General features: G+C 43.4%; 1 protein-coding gene across 1 annotated transcript in view; it reads right to left on the minus strand.

The window, feature by feature from the left end:
* Positions 1 to 16,462, minus strand: part of LOC144721068 (receptor tyrosine-protein kinase erbB-4-like) — a 249,636-nt gene that overhangs the window by 48,657 nt on the left and 184,517 nt on the right. Inside the window, exons 17-19 of the mRNA XM_078598401.1 lie at positions 10,039 to 10,177; positions 8,540 to 8,662; positions 5,295 to 5,393 (exon numbers count right to left, since the gene is read on the minus strand). Coding sequence (XP_078454527.1) covers positions 5,295 to 5,393; positions 8,540 to 8,662; positions 10,039 to 10,177 — 361 coding nt within the window. The remainder of the gene's footprint in view (positions 1 to 5,294; positions 5,394 to 8,539; positions 8,663 to 10,038; positions 10,178 to 16,462) is intronic.

Consider the following 16,462-nt stretch of genomic DNA (forward strand, 5'->3'; position numbering starts at 1 on the left):
GCAAACTCAATGCAAGTGCTGACTCGTATGCCACTCGCCCAACTGTAAAAATGCTTTTGAGAGCTACAGCACATGCACACACGAGAACATGGCATTGTGTTGAACAGGGCCAATACGAGTTGCAATATACTGGTGGTGGTTTGGCGTTGACATGCTGCATGCAAAATTGTACAACATTCCCATTTGTTTTATATTCTTATCAGAAATGAATTTCGTGTGATCTATTAATGTTTTAAACCCATTCAACCATGCAGACCTCAGGACAATGGGTATTAAGCCGAGGTGTAGCCACCTCTGTCTGTGCTGATATTATAAAGGTGTTCTCAATTTAAGATATAAACGCTGTAACTATACTGGTAAGACATTGGGACCTGGCAGTGGTCTCACCGACATTAGCCTCCTGAGCCACCCAGCAATCTTCAGTCAGAAAGCTCATAAGGATGGCAAACACTGAACTCCAGTGTCAATATCACTGATTTGTGCATGCTACTTGCTTGGCATGCGATATGTCTTATTTGTTCTGTCTCTTTTGATTATACTTCCCATCTCGTTTGTTAGGTCTCATTTGTACCATCTTATTTTGTGCGCATCAGCCTACATGCCATTTTGAGAGCCCTTTGCCAATACGCTGTTGGATGCAGGTCTCCTCATGTCGGCGTCGCGGTGCCGAGGAGATGTTAACTACCTCGCCTGGTATGCAGGAGGTCGTGGGTTCTATCCAGACCCTGACGCCTGTTCTATATTTGGAGTTTGCGCGTCTCTCTCTCTCATCATCATCGCGGTGCCTAGGAGATGTTAACTACCTCGCCTGGTATGCAGGAGGTCGTGGGTTCGATCCCGACCCTGATGCCTGTTCTATATTTGGAGTGTGCACGTTATCCCCGTGGTCGCATGTATCTTTCTCCGAGTCCTCGGGTTTTCCCCTCCACATTCAGTAACACGCGTTCAGAGTATTTAGCTGCTATACATATCCACATGATAAGCCACTTCGTTGAGCTATCATTTATGGCCAGGTCGTTTCAGAAAAAAAGCATTAGAGCTCGGTGCGGCTTACCTGGTAAAAAGTAGTTTAGTTTTAAATAGTTGAATGTGTCAGTCATGAGGTGTGTTTGTTTGACCATACTTCATCATCCCTAGCCACTGATATAAACCATGGCCAGGAATCCCACTTAGGTTGCTGGGTTAACAGTGTGGTGTGTGAACTCTCCAGCCCATGTAATATTTGCTGTAATTGTTTTTATAAACCAGAAAAAATAAATGATAAAAATCATGTATTGTGATTGTAAGGGTTGATTATAATTGAGGATGCATTGTTCAATGCCAACTATGCACTAACGTTAACAGCCACCTGGAGGAATTATAGTCTACATTAATTTATAGCCAGGCTATAACTGCAAACTAGCATACACAAGAGAACATGGAGTTTACATTTGTAGCGTTCACTGTATATACACCATCTAAAACTGTTCCGTGTTTCACTACTGACAGCGAGCTATTTCAGCTGCACCACAATCACTGTGCCAGCCTTGTGTGCGACACAGGCTTTTAGGATCTTAAGGAACAAGTGGCACTGTACTGGTGTTTTGTTTTGATAAGAAATGTCTTTTGCTGAAATGACCATCTCTGGCTGCTGGCAACCCACACAATTTCACGTTCATTCAGATAACTCTCCTATCTTCTAAAGCTGTACGGGCGAGCAGTGTGTGGCATTGTATAGAATGCAATTGTACTTTTGGCGTCAGAGTGGCAGCCACGGGCAGAGAGCGTACGCGCTGTGCAGGAGCAATGCTCACGTGTGCACATCACACGGTTACGCTCTCGTCAAAAGCGGCGTGTGCCGTCGTCATTCATAATATTATTATCAGGCATGAAAAATCGCGCGTGACTCCAATTACAATATGCATGTTTTTTAAAAAGATTTAAACCAACAATGGCAGGGGGCAATTTCCGTCGTCATTCTGGATTTGCGCACTTCATAATCCGACTTGAAATCTTAATGCAGTCCACTGAGCACGCACGGTGTCCACCTGTCACAACTTCATCTCCAACGAGACAGCAACAAACCGTTCGCTTTACGCTCCTCAGGGAGGCTATAATTATTGCCAAATAAAACCCGACAGAAAAGAGGATTAGGGAAATGCTCTACATCAGGAGGTTTTATCAGATTTTCACTAAAGCAGATGTGCTAGTTTCATCTTGATTCCCCAATTTATTATTTTTTTTTCTCACAGAGTATCACAAATATGCAAGCAAATACTTTTCCAGCGGCACGCTATACAGCGCCCGACTTACAAATGAAAAATGTATGAGTTCAAATCCCTGTTCAAGTGCCAACTCAGCCACATCACACTCCCAGTGGAGATAACGTGAGAACAAAGTGAAGAGTGACGGTTCCATCTGAAATTCTGCATGAATAATAATAATAATTTACACTTCTAGAGCGCATTTCACCTGTAGGTCACAAGGCTCCGTACAAAACAAACAAAGACAAAGATCCCCAGTATAGCCTGAACAGACTGTTGGGGCAAGTGCTGTAAGCTAGCACCTACAAAGGCCGGCATGGCACATGAGGGGGTCGGTGGCCAACACCACGCCCAGCCACCTTTGTCTCCCCAGTGACGATGTTTACACACTTCACCAGGTGCTCATTTGAGGCTGAGTCGACCTAGGGGAGGCCCAGGACCGGTTCAGATAATCGTCACTGGTGTTGGCCGTGAGCGGGAATCGAACCCAGGTCGCCGGGTTCATAGCACACCGAGCTAACCGCTACACCACCGTTCCCACACAAACACACGCACACACGCTGGCTGACACCAATCCAAGACAAAGGATTCAATAAATAGAAAAAGCCCTTAACATAAGTTGCGTCTGAAAGCGGGGATTGTAGTGAAGCGAGGAGGGGGGGAAGTCAGAAGAGCGAGCGTCCAGTTGAAGTGAAGTCCACAGCCCAGTGAATGGGATTGCGAGGAGTTCTGTCCATATTTGTTTCATTGACATCGAATGCGTATACCCAAAATGAAACACTGCACCTTTACAAATAAAGATATATTTATTGTTCCATAACTATTCTAACGACAGCAGCACAAATAATACTGTAAATATATAAAGTCACATTTCACACCACACTTTTGCATGAGCAATAATTTTATGGTCTTGGATATATATATATTTTTTTGTGAAATATCATCAAAATGAATAGAGCTCTTTTCACAGATCATTTGACTCATTTAATTTGCTTTTATTTTGCTAATAGGACAGTTTTCAAACAATGCTCCACAAACGATAGGCAATTAAATTATAAGGCATACAAATTAGCCTCTTAAAATCAAAATAACTGCATCCCAGAATTTGCAGATGAGAAGCATCAGCTTTGATTCAGATATTTGTAGGACGATGCACTCAAGAAACTGTGATTTATGTTTTTTTGTGAAAATCCATATTTGAATTAACAAGTACATTTGTTCTGGATTCTAATGTCTTAGAAAATGCAAAAAAGTACACCGTTTATATTAATTAATACTAAATAATCAGTATACACTACCAACACGATCAAAAACTATCCTACATTATCTCAATGCTATAAAAATATAGACATCCATTATTAAATAAACCATTAAATTCCTTGTTCATCTAAAAGCAGTGTGATGAATGTTTTATACAACACAGATGTTGTCAAACAATGCCTGCTTTATTACAACATTGTATATGTTTGAGCTTATTTAAGTGCACTGCTGTACAAACTACCGATTCAAAGCTGATAATTGTACAACCCATTGTTTTTGTCTGCAAATGCTCATACTCAGTCATTTGCATAGCAAAATTATTCAATTACATGGATTATAATCTGAACAGATTCGGTAAAAAAAAATCAGAGTGAACCAAGTGATGAGACCAACTGTGCAAGCATCTGAACGCGCCACGATTTAGGCCTGGCCACGATCGAATCAGCTGATGGCGATGGTCATTGATTGGCCGATTGTATAGGAAGCTCTTTGTTTTTTATTTCACAGTGATAAAATATGCATGTTTTACTGTGTCAAATAAATTCACCATAAACACGGTCTATTGTACAGAGGATGCCTAATTTCTCAGGTCGCCCTCGCAGAAGCGGCGATGTTCCACGTGTCTCAATGGGTGTATTTAATCTCCCGATTTAATGAAGGATACAGTAGCAACACCTATAAAGCAAAATAAACCCCAGTCAGCCAGTGTTGCTTTCTTGGTTCCGTTAATTTAACTACATATTACATTCTCTCAGGTTCTTTCGGTAAAGTCCCGTAGATAGAAAAAATAACAAAATAAAAATAAAACACGACGTTTCGGTCGCAACACAAGCGTCCGTCTTCAGGTGTGAAACATTTATCTGCTGTTGTGGCTTTATATAGGGACGGGAGGGGAGAGGGAAGGGGGGGGGAGGTTTAGCTGTGGGAGTTCACAGGGGAAAGGGGGGAGGGTTTGTGGCGTGCATGGACGGGTGGGGCTAGAGAAATTAGCAAGTAAATGGACTTGTAGTACAAATCGTAATCGGACGACGACAACCGGGTGGGTGAGTGAAAATCATAGCAGTTAAAACTTGACGTGGTTTATCACATCCTTCCAGTGATTGCTCAATCTGAATCCATCTTCTCGATTAAAGTTTTGTCTGTGTTTGTATATCTGGACGGCTTCATGAACACATCTCTGAAGGTGGCCCGAGGGTTTGCAGAGCATCTTGGTCTCGGAGAAAACAATGTCACGTGTGCCCACAGCGTGGAAACAATGATCCGCCACTGCCGAGGAGTTGGTTCTGGCTGTGTGAACTCCCAAAGCCAAACTCCCCGCTCCCGTGCCTATATAAAGCCACAACAGCAGATAATTTTTTCACACCTGAAGACGGACGCTTGTGTTGCGACCGAAACGTCGTGTTTTATTTTATTTTATTATTTTTTCTATCTAAGTGACTTTAACGAAAGAACCAGAGAGAATGTATTCCTGCAGTCACGAAAGCTTCAAATCATGATTACATATTACGTTATTTAAATATTCCAATGCTTGATTGTTGTGTCAGTAAGAATTGTTTTTCTTTTAATAGGTAAAACATTTAAAGTTCTCTAATACTGTAATCCATATCGATCGTGTATTAAATACAAACACAGTGCATTGTACATCGATTATAAATTATATTGAGCAATGAAAGTAGTTTTTTTTGGGAGTAAATTGAAGAGTCAGATGAGATGACAAAAGTATGTTTGATGATGATGACTTGGATGTGTAAAAACAAAAAAAAAGTTTGTTTTGCAAGCAAAACTACGTACGTCCAATATCTCTTTGTTGGCTTTCGAAGACGTCCCTTCTCTCAGCACCTTGATAGCCACGGGGATCTTCACATCTTCTCCCTCCGGGGTCCAGATCCCCTGCAGAGGAGGAACATCTGCTTCAATCACCAAGTCATCTCAACACAGCTATGCACAACGTAGGGAGGAGAGGTTAAAAAGGGAAAGGTGCCACCCCGAAATTACTCGCTCACACCACTGCTGGCTGAAGTGGAAGCTCTATGGGCAATTTTGGCCTAAGCTTCCTTACTGGACAGACACCATGGAAGGAGTGAGAGTACTCACACTTTACCCCACCGCAAGCGACGTTCTGATGGACGAACTATGCTCTACCCATGTATAGTGCCGGGTGATCTGCACAATGGCAGATCGAAGCATGGACCTCTGGCTTGCAAGTCCAGTGTGTTGTCCATTCCACCACGGCTGCATCCACATGTGTTCAGGTCAACTCTCCCACACGTGACTCGTCGTCTCCAGAGTTCTCACCTGGTTAAACTAAATAAACGTGAATATACTAGAGGTGTTGTTATAAATAAAGCATAATTTGTCTCCTTCATGTGAATGTCACGCTGTGTGCATTTAAAAGGCATTGAACCCCGTCCGGTAACTTTAATGGAAGCATATTGGTAACACCCACATATACTTTAAAATAAAAAGGCACATTCACACCGTACCAGGCATCACTTTACGGTTGAGCCAACCTAGTGGAGAACCGTGCAGGTTTTAGATGACCACGAGCGTGTGGCCGAGAATCAACCTCCTGTCGCTGGGATCGCAGCAAAGAGGAGCCACTTAGCCACAGCTCTCCACTCGCACACAACGAGTCATCACTCCACGTGTTCCGGTCATTGTTCTCCAAGTGGAGCACATACGGCATTATACTGGTAGGAACCTCCTGGTTACACCAGCCCACAGGGGATTATTGTGTCCATCCGTCGTGCAGGGAGGGACTGGGTGGGGAGGGGAGGGTGGGGAGGGGCTGGGTGGGGAGGGGCTGGGTGGGGAGGGTAGGGAGGGTGGGGCTGGGTGGGGGGTGGGCTGGGTGGGGAGGGGCTGGTCACCCCGTGGTGCCCTTATAAAGCTCAACGTTTAACCTAATCACGCCGGCTTGTGCCCGCCCTCACAGTCGGGCATATTTTCGGAATACACCACGCCGCCGTTGACCCTGGCCATTGACCGAGCAACCCAACGTTTCCTACCAGCTCCCTCCGCAGGACAATGTGTTTAACTCACTCAATGCATTCTCTGTTAGGACCAGTACAGTGAACAACATAAAAGCTGACATAGAAATAAGCCCAAACATTGTTGCAGCGAGGTATGAAGTTTGTTTTAATTTCTACATTGTCCACATTGAAATACATTCTTGCACACAATACAGAAGGGAGCGGAAAATTGTGAAACTCTTTAAAACTCCCGCACCCTCCGCTGATGCCCTGACCTTCACTCATGGTTAGTTAGTTTCGCCCGGGTCCAGCCCTCCGGGCCATAAAATATTTAAATGGATCATGCCTCAAGCTGTAATAAAAGTTTTAACTGCCGAGCATCCATGCAAAGATTTAGTGGCTGGTGGTGGAGAATGTTAGACGTGTACAGATGCTGTTAAAAAAAACAGAAGAGTATGAAAGTTGTCTTCCATGTTCACTTACCAGTTGAAACCGAAATATTTATTGCAAATGAAATGGCCAAAAGTGAAATGACTTCAAGATGTATCCCACACCTTGTCATGTGACGTACGTTTGGCAATATTGTCTTGACGCAGAGCAGCGTCAGTGGACATTTACCACTTCGAGTTGGCAGAGGGTGAATAAAAAATCGATACATCTCTGATTATCAACCAGAACATTATCTATCCACGGGGATCACTGAACAATTTCAGACGAATTTAGCATTTCGGTTTTTTAAAGTTCTCAATGCAGAACGCCAACATTTGAAACGCTGAATGAACAATAAACCCTTTTCCGGAAATTCAGCTCACCATTACCAATCCCATTACTGACGTAAGGCATCTGTCGAAGTAAAATCCATGACAGGAATGATTGAGCACGATAGGTTCACTGAAGACGGTGGTAAGCCTCAACACAATTCATCTTCACATTCGCAGTTCGGATCAATGATAAACCGTACATTTACCAATGTGAGATCCCATTGATATACCATAATTAATTAGGGACAACTTTGTAACACGTGTTTTTGAGTAAATGAAAAAAATGAACATGTAACAAGGATCCTGGCTGCCTCGGGGGGAGATCATTTTAAGGTGACGTCTCTCAGTAGTCAACACTGCTGAGACCCCGTAGTTTTTTCTTTCTTTCAGCAACGTGCGATTTAAAAGCCCGACAACCACTATTGTTTTTTTATGACCTCGGAATAGCCACCATTGATTGCACAAACCCATAATTACTTTCATCATCCGCACCTCCGATTAGAATGGTTGGCTTTGTACGGCGAGAAAGAATTTCGACATACATAGAACTGTATTATAATCCTGGATCATTGCTGATGCAGTCCATTGAAAATTAACTTGTGATTTTTTGAATATTATATAAAAATGTATTAGAATAAAATATACTACTATAAGAACTAGTCATTATACTCATATTCAAGGATTGAAGGGATGCTGTATAATTGCTGGGTTCAGTGGACCTCTGGTCAAGATTTGAACTCACCACCTTTCAATTTGTCAGGCTATATTTGCCACAGTCCCACCTGCCTTCATCAGCCCCATGTGAGGCTCTGGCTGCCTTTAAAATGATGAACAGGCTGACCCAGTGATGATTGTCAGTAGTTTTAAGGATGCATTATGGGATAGCACACACTTCTTTTCACTTAACAAACATAAACAGCACACCTAGAAAAAGTTTGGACAAAATTAGACCAGGGATTTATTAATATTAATCTCATAAGTGGTTTCGGTTGAACCGCTTCCGGTGTGACCAGGGGTGTGTGCCACTTTCGAACATCGATGGGGCATCGTGCGATTTCATGGCAGCCCACTGTCTCCTGGTTGCACCATCGTCTCTCCGGCTGTGAAGTCCGTCACAGTGTGCCCAGCAGACTGCTTCCCCTGCACGTGCTTGAGGAGGAGGAGGCTGTCACGTGGCTCTGTGGCTACACATGTATTTATTTTACCATTTATTTTGCTTGCGTATATGGGTGCATTCGCTAAATAATATCTCAGGAGTTTCACTTTAACCATCAGTGTTCTCAGATTGGAGTGAAGCTCTTACCTTGTGCACAGTTCCAAAGGCCCCCGAACCGAGAACCTTGCCACGCCGGAGTTCCGTCTCCTTGAGGATCCGTAGCTGGGCCTGGTTCGGGGCGGCGCCACTCGGAGTCAGGGGTTCCACCAGCTGCCAGCACAAACAACGCGGCTCTCTGCAATGTCCGAAGGTCCTGCACAAGCGTGATTGAAATGACCTACATCCTTCATCATCAGTGCCTCATCAAAGCAATATAGTCACGTGGGAGGTCTCAGGCGATGGCGCTTTCTATCAGCTCTGAATAAGGGGCATTCTTTTGGAGAATAACTTTTGCCTTAAAATATGCAGTAATGAAGAAGGACCATTGTCCAATACGTGACTAACTATCGTTGTGTTATTTATATAGAATGCTGCTTATTTGGGAGTCGAAACCAGGGTTTACAGAACGTCATCTCTACCATTGGATTTCTGGAAAATTAGATGGTCTGTATGCAACATGACCATGGTACTGATGGATGAACAAAACTCAGAATCAGAATATTTATTTAGACTGGAGGAAAACTAACTTAGGACAACTTCCACTGCCTTGATTGGACATTGAACCCAGCAGGTCTAGATTGTGCTTCTGTAGCATTGGCCTTCACACCAAGGTGACTTCACATTAAAATCACATCTTCTTTTTATTATCCATTAGAGCGTCACTGATTCTCAGAACTCTTTTGGAATTTTGATACGTTCCTAGATGAGTGTCATCCTGCTAATACAAGGACGTTTCACCGTGCCGTTGTTGCTTTTGTATAACTCTGTAACCTTTGTCAGTGCAATTTCAGTAAATATCGCAAAGCAAATGGAGGCATGACCCTCGTACGTATGCCAATTTTTACACGTATTTTAATTGAATTCAGCGAATTATATTTCACGTTTTCAATGGCAGCTTTCCTCAACTCATTATAAAGTGCAATTATACTTTCAGATTCTGACAGTAACATACACCCCAATAGATCATGTTTCGAAATAATTTCCATCAAAATTTCCACTCAGCATTCTAAGTGTAATTTCAGTGACACGCTATTTTCTTTATTCCGGTTAACAGAATGCAGCTGCATGCCACTGTGGCAAAAGCACTCGGCCACACGAGTTAAAATCCTTTATCGCGAGTCGTCTCAGCCGAGCATCCCTTTGGGTTCAACGGCGTCAGAACCAATGTGTGGGAAATCAACAGCGGTTGTCCTCTGACGAGAATGGTCCCCCACCTTGTTTTCATTTTCCCTGACGTCAGCTCGAGAACGACTGCGCAGAATTTTGGACAATGCCCGAGGGCCACCAACAGACATGAACACTGCGCCGCCCGTGCGTTTGAGCCAACAAAAAAAACTTTGATTTCACTCAATTGTAATTTTCTCTCCGACAGCCTTGACAGCTTCCCTTCGCGTACATGCACACGGCTACGCTTCCATCTCTCTCTCTCTCTCCATGGCTCTCCGTCACTCACATCAGCACGGTCGGCCGTCAATGTCGCTCCATACCTCCTTCTCGATGTAGCGCCGCATGGCCCGCTTGCGCGCAATGTTCCGCCGACGCACGCACACCACCACCAGCAGCACGAACACGACGCAGGAGAAGAGGCCCCCCACCACCATCACAGCCAGCACCGGTGTGCCTCCCCTAGGGAAGTGGATGGAGGCGACGGGGGGGGGGGGGGGGCAGAGTGTCCGTGTGGTTCCTTGCACATGGCGCTTGTTTTGACTCGAGACATTGCTTGCATTCGCTCTCCCACGGCATCATGTTGTACATCTTTCCAGGTTTTTTTCCAGGTTTTATCCCGATTGAGCAAGTTGCATCATGTCTTGAGACGAAGTGCCCAACTGTATCTGGCGATGCAGCACGACCCTTTGTGTTCAAGAACGGCCCTTGGAAGCGGATGTCCCAGAGCTGCTTCCGAGAGTCACCTCTGGCAGCACTGGGCCACCCACTCTGCATACGAGAGGTTTTTTTTTTTGTCAAATGACAGTCAGAGTGATATCTAATTCTCACAGCTGGAATTAGACAGTTTAAGCACCGAAGCAATCTTTGAATACGGTGGGGTTTATTTGTGCATTCATTGGTGACAAGGCTGAGAGGATCAACTTACTACATTTGAGAACCCAGTTTAAATGACAGATGGCTTACCTGGGATCAAACACAAGCTTTCTCTCAGCGGTGCCAGCTCCCCCGACATGCATAGCTTGCATTTAAATCAAACATCGAATCCAGCTGGACCCAGCATCCGGCTCCATCAAAAAGTTTGTGGAGTTCCATTACCAGTCTAGGGTTGTCTCGGCTCTTCAGCCTTCTGGAGGTGATCAAATAAGTGGCGCTTTGTGAGAAATGAACGTATTTAGTCGAGTGTGGAGACTGGCCGGGCAATGCGAATGCCATTCCACTTCCACTGCTGTCTTAAGGCGACCAACAGAGAAGGATCGGGTCCCGTATTTGCTTCAGTTATTGGTGAAATACTTGAAAAGTGTACAGTTATAATTCGCAGCGCACATCGTGGGGCTCTTTAGTGTCCGTGAGATAGCAGGCAGTGCCTTACACTTTTATAAGGAAGATAAAAATAAGCAGTGCATCCACACACTTGTCACCCGCATTCGTCAAAACTGGTGGCATTTACAAGCACACTATGTATTGACACCCACACACTGCACATACTGAACTGTACTGGGGTGGGGTTTTTTTGTTTTGCTTTACGGATCTGTTGAGGAGCAAAGGTTCAGCGGACCAGCTATATATACCCACGCTGTATTATTCCCGTGCCTGACCTAAACGTAAAGAACGGCATATTAACTCTCGCAACAATTGGTGTGCGGGGAATTCGTCTCACTTGAGAAATCCTTTGCCGTCGTTTCAGATGTTGTGAGTGCAAAACTGTTGTGAGAAGTAAGACCACAGTGGACATTGTCACGAATACACGGTACCATCATCGTTGTGATAATGATTGCATAACGGCAGTAAATACATGTCTGCGCTGAGAGAACGTCTATGAAAATTATTACTCCACGAATGGAACGAGGGTGGATATTTAAACTGATTGGCGGTTCATCCATAAAAAAGCTTCCAACTTAAAGATTATCATATGAATGGCATCAAGATACCACAGACTCAGCCCGTTCATCAATGGGAATTCTATTAAAAGTTTGATGTCCCCGTATTTTCAATTATGCCTGGTTATAACAAAAACACACTTAGAATAGTATGATAATAACATTGAGAATGGAACACTACAATTGTCACATCAACGACCTACCCAACGGTCGGCTTATTCCAAAGTCCTATGATTATGCAACGATACGACGACAACAAATGAAATGCATTGATGCCCTGTCCAAGGGTTGTTTCTAAAAATAACGAGGATGCAATGAATAGTGTATGCGCTAGTTCAACATGTTTCCTATGTCCTCCACATATATAGAAACAAAGTCAGTGGCCATTGTGATGGGAATGCTACATTCATGTGGCTGGGTCCAGTCTCTCCATTGCATGACCACTGTTGACTTGCACCGAAGGGTTGTGAACGATGGTGGTAAGCCTGAGGTCTTCATTCAGCACTGGATTAATCATTGCCAATAATTAATATTTTAAATCGTAATTTTAGAAAAACCTATTCATTATTTTTTTACAAGGGCAATGATAGTAATGTTCAGTTAAAGGTGTTGGATATTTGCTAAAAAATAGTCTTACACTATTAACCAATAACACACTGAAGTACCGTTTTATCTTTGGCCAAACATCCCAGTGGGCCTAACTGGGCGTCAACAAAACGCTCCTACTGTTCATTTAAACAGATATATTTTATACATATGCTCATGTATAAAATCCATATCAAAAGCATTATAAAATGTTGCCATGCTGAAAATGCAATCCAGCGGTTGCCAGTTCGATTCCCCGGCTCGACATTTGAAACAACGATCCACGTTTCTCAAATCCACCGCCTGCCACCTGTCCACCCAAGCATTATGAATGGGCCCTACAGTTAACCCATCGGGCAGGTCACGTGTGGGCACTCCCACTGCAGCACGTTCTGTCCGGCGAGAGAGAGAGGGAAGGGAGTTGGAAAAATCCCTCCAGGGGTGGGATTCTCTACAACTCCCTCTCGTGAAGGCGCCTCTGGCAGCAGTGTCGTGAGTAAGCATTGGCAGGGCTGTTGGCAGGGCTGTGACCCTTGTCCTTCGCCAGGTATGAAGGCGCGTGTGTTGAAAATGCGACTGCGAAACGTTGATTATCTGCACGCAGCGTTAGCGATGTGCACAGAGCACCCGATTGGTTTGCGACAGCGCATGCTGTCTCAATTGAGCAAGTGTCAGAGGTCTCAAAACAAACAGGCAGTATCTAAATGAACAGTCCATTTCAATAAACATTTGAATACTTCTTCAAATACAGTGGAATACTAAATTAACTACACTGCAGCGCAGAGCACCTTTAATATACAGTACTGTACAGAAATAAAATGAATTATGGCCTCAGCATAATCACATCAAAATAGTAGGAACGTATTATTGTGCAAGTTAATTGAAGCAACAACGATGCAATACTTATGGTAATACCAGTAGTAATGTTGTTATCATCTAGCAAGGTAGCGGTGTGGCAGATTGATTGTTTTACACTTTGAATATTGCCAGTGCGAATGCAAGTAGGCTGGAAACAACTCAGCTCATCATCCATTCGGGGTCGATAAAATCCACACCAATTTGTGGGAAGTCAACAGTCATTGTCCGATGGAGAGACAAACCCCGAAAGAATGGAAATAATCACCATCCCACACTTGCATGAGCAAGGAAACACTTTGAATTGAAGGAGAAACACAATCTCCAGTTAACATATGCCAAAAAAATACGCACTGTAGACGTTTTAAGTTTCAAAACGGTCACTGCCATTCTACAGAGGACATCTACAGCCAGCATGTGTTCGACTGATCATTGACACTGCCGAAGAAATGGATGTACAATTTGTAAAGGAGACGATGCATGCGAGAGTCACGTGCTTATCGGGAAGCCGTAGGCTCTCTAGGGCTTGCCATTTTTTTTTACAAGATAACATCTTTCCCGATGCAGCCCAAACGTGTGGAAATAATACATGCCATGCGCTACTCGAAGATAATTGTTAGGCTTTTGGGTGATACATGATATGGGCCTCATTTGTCACTTTGAGAACTTCAGAGCTCTCTGTTCGTAACGATTGCAGTCAGTCATATTGCATGGGTGAACATAGTTTGGAAAACTAAATATACAAAACTTATACGGAGACTGAAGATTATTAATTGCCATAGGAACGTGGAATTTCACCCTGCCCTCAGGTGCGCATGGAAATATTACGCCTCGTTGCATCGTTTGATTTTCTAACGTGGTGTTTTATGTATGAAAATACTGTTCAGTTCTGTATTAATATGTTTAAATGTTTGCTATATCCCCAGATAAGAATCACATTACGCTTGCATGTGCATTGTTTAAAGTGGCAGAGGTGTGTACGCAAAACTATTTCTTAAGATAAGGCAATGCTGCTTCAATATTTATGTAAAACACTGCGATGACAATAAAACTGATAACTACAACAGGACATTACTTTAGCAAGTGTAATATTTTAACTAAAATACGTAAACCATGTGCATGTTCTTCGTGATTTTTTAGGCCAATTCCATCAGCAATTCATACAATCTGATTGGAAATAAACGTACGACTGATTGACGCAATGAGCGTTTCACTAGGCGAATTATAATTGTGAAATATAATCAGCTAATGAAATGGAAAATTTCCAATTAAAATACAACCGGCAATCATAACTAATTCATATCACTAAACCCAAATATGTTTGAATCATCCCCGTGCAGCGTTCCATCGTATCTGATCACGTGGACTGATCCAGTGCAATCAGTGACTCGATGTTTACCTTTTCAATGGGAAGTGCACGGCGAGCCCTTTGATAAACATCAACAAAACAAATTCATATACGGTCCATGGAGTGGCATACCACTGGGAGTCTGCTCAGCAAGTTCCAAAAGCACACAGCCACACACCTCAAAGCAATGTTAAGAGATAAAGCAGAACTAAATCAGCATTCATAATGAGCGAACTGGAATAACCAATAGACAAAACCGCATTATTTTCTGCGTAATGACTAATTAAATTATGCATTGTAAACTCACTGGCTTCTGTTTATTTCATCTTGATAACCTTCACCGGCATCGTGTCAAAGTTAATTGTTCATGAGCACAATGTCCCAGAATGTCCCTCGTTGAAACTGTGTTTTTGCTTGCAAGAAATTAAAACGAACTGTTCCAGAAAGATCGATCGAGAAGCACTCCCATCTTTTACCAATGTACCACGCATTGCAAGAATCATGCAGGGAGGCGATTTTTTTTTCTTCTTTAGAGCTCAGTTGTTTTATAGCCTGTAGATGGGATTTTAACTGGAGGCAGAAGGGTTATCTCTTCCACCCTCATCCCAAAATAGCACGAAAACATCTCAATGCCTACAGAGGCAGTGGGATGTTGACTCAATATGACGACAAAACTTGTTTTACACCTCCCACATTGGGGGTTCCAAACGGAGGGTCTCCAAAACCCCCGCAAATGTGCAGCATCCTTCAGGGGGGCACTGAGGGGGTGGCCAGGCTAATTCATTCATAAGAAGTGATCCATTAGAGAAGTGTAGGTTTCCCCATTGGTGTAAAAGCGTCATTTTAAACTCCTTGAAATCAGTGCCGGATTAAGCTCGTAGCATATGTTATAAAGGGGCCCTAAGTAATTAAAAAGCACGTAAATATTTAAACACAAATTGTTTTACTTGCATAGTAAAGTAATTGTATTTTCCATTTGCTATACAGCCAGATAATACCACAAATCGCTAACCTTAAACAGCCAGTTGTTCATAAAAGTTGAAGGTGATATAGTACTATAGTAATAGAGTAAGTGCAGAATCACTGAACCGGAATTGATAGCTTGAAAGCATTTAGTGCGGGGCCCTTGAAAGTGCGGGGCCCATAGCTACATATGTAGCATATGTAGCAGCTACTACATGTGTAGTTACTATATATGTAGCAGCTACTACATATGTAGCTACTTGTGCTACTGGGATAATCCGGCACTGCGTGTAGTTCACCCCTACCCCACTGATGCAGGGACAAACAACAGTCAAAGCATCAATGTGTTACTGCTTTGGCAACTATGCCAAAGGTATCAGCGATGACTCTGGGGAGGATGCAACACTTTCAGTAGATAAAAAGGTTGACAAGTCCCACAAAAATTCACAATTTTGAAGAATGAGTTCACCTTTGTCCCAGAAGAGAATGAATTGCCTTCTGCAAGGCTCGAGACGACCATGAATAGGTCTTCATCACCGGTGGTGTTGGTGACGCCACCACCACCACCACCACACCTTGCGATGGTTCCTTTCCTTCTGCCAGCTTCCACAAGAGCTAAACAATTGATCTGTAATGCCTCCTCCTACAACATCCCCCAGTCTGGATTTAGATCTTCCCCCTTGGCCAGCAACCTTGAGGTGCTCGTTACACACAGTTTGGTGCTCCGCCACGATCATCGCCGCACACTCTTCCTTCCTCATTACACACATCGGTCTTGTCCTGTTATGTTTACAACTTACAAGTTTGCCTCTCTTAGGGGCCGCCCATAAATGAGGTCACGCGATTTTGGACGATTTTTGACCCCCCCCCCCCCAAATATGACGTCACAAATGTCTGACTCCCCCCCTAGGTGCATGACGTCATTTATGGACGGCCAATTACCCTCTCCTATCATTACATATTTAGCATCCTCCTCTTCTATTGTGTCTGTTCAGATGATTTTCAACTCTCACCAGTAACATAGCCACTCTGCACACTAAATTCATGTGGTATTTACACACCTCAATTTTTTAAAAAACGTTATTCAAGCAACCCGAATAATTTTTACATGTTGGT

This window comes from Lampetra planeri, chromosome 10 (assembly GCF_965212315.1).
Source record: "Lampetra planeri chromosome 10, kcLamPlan1.2.h2, whole genome shotgun sequence".
NCBI lineage: Eukaryota > Metazoa > Chordata > Hyperoartia > Petromyzontiformes > Petromyzontidae > Lampetra > Lampetra planeri.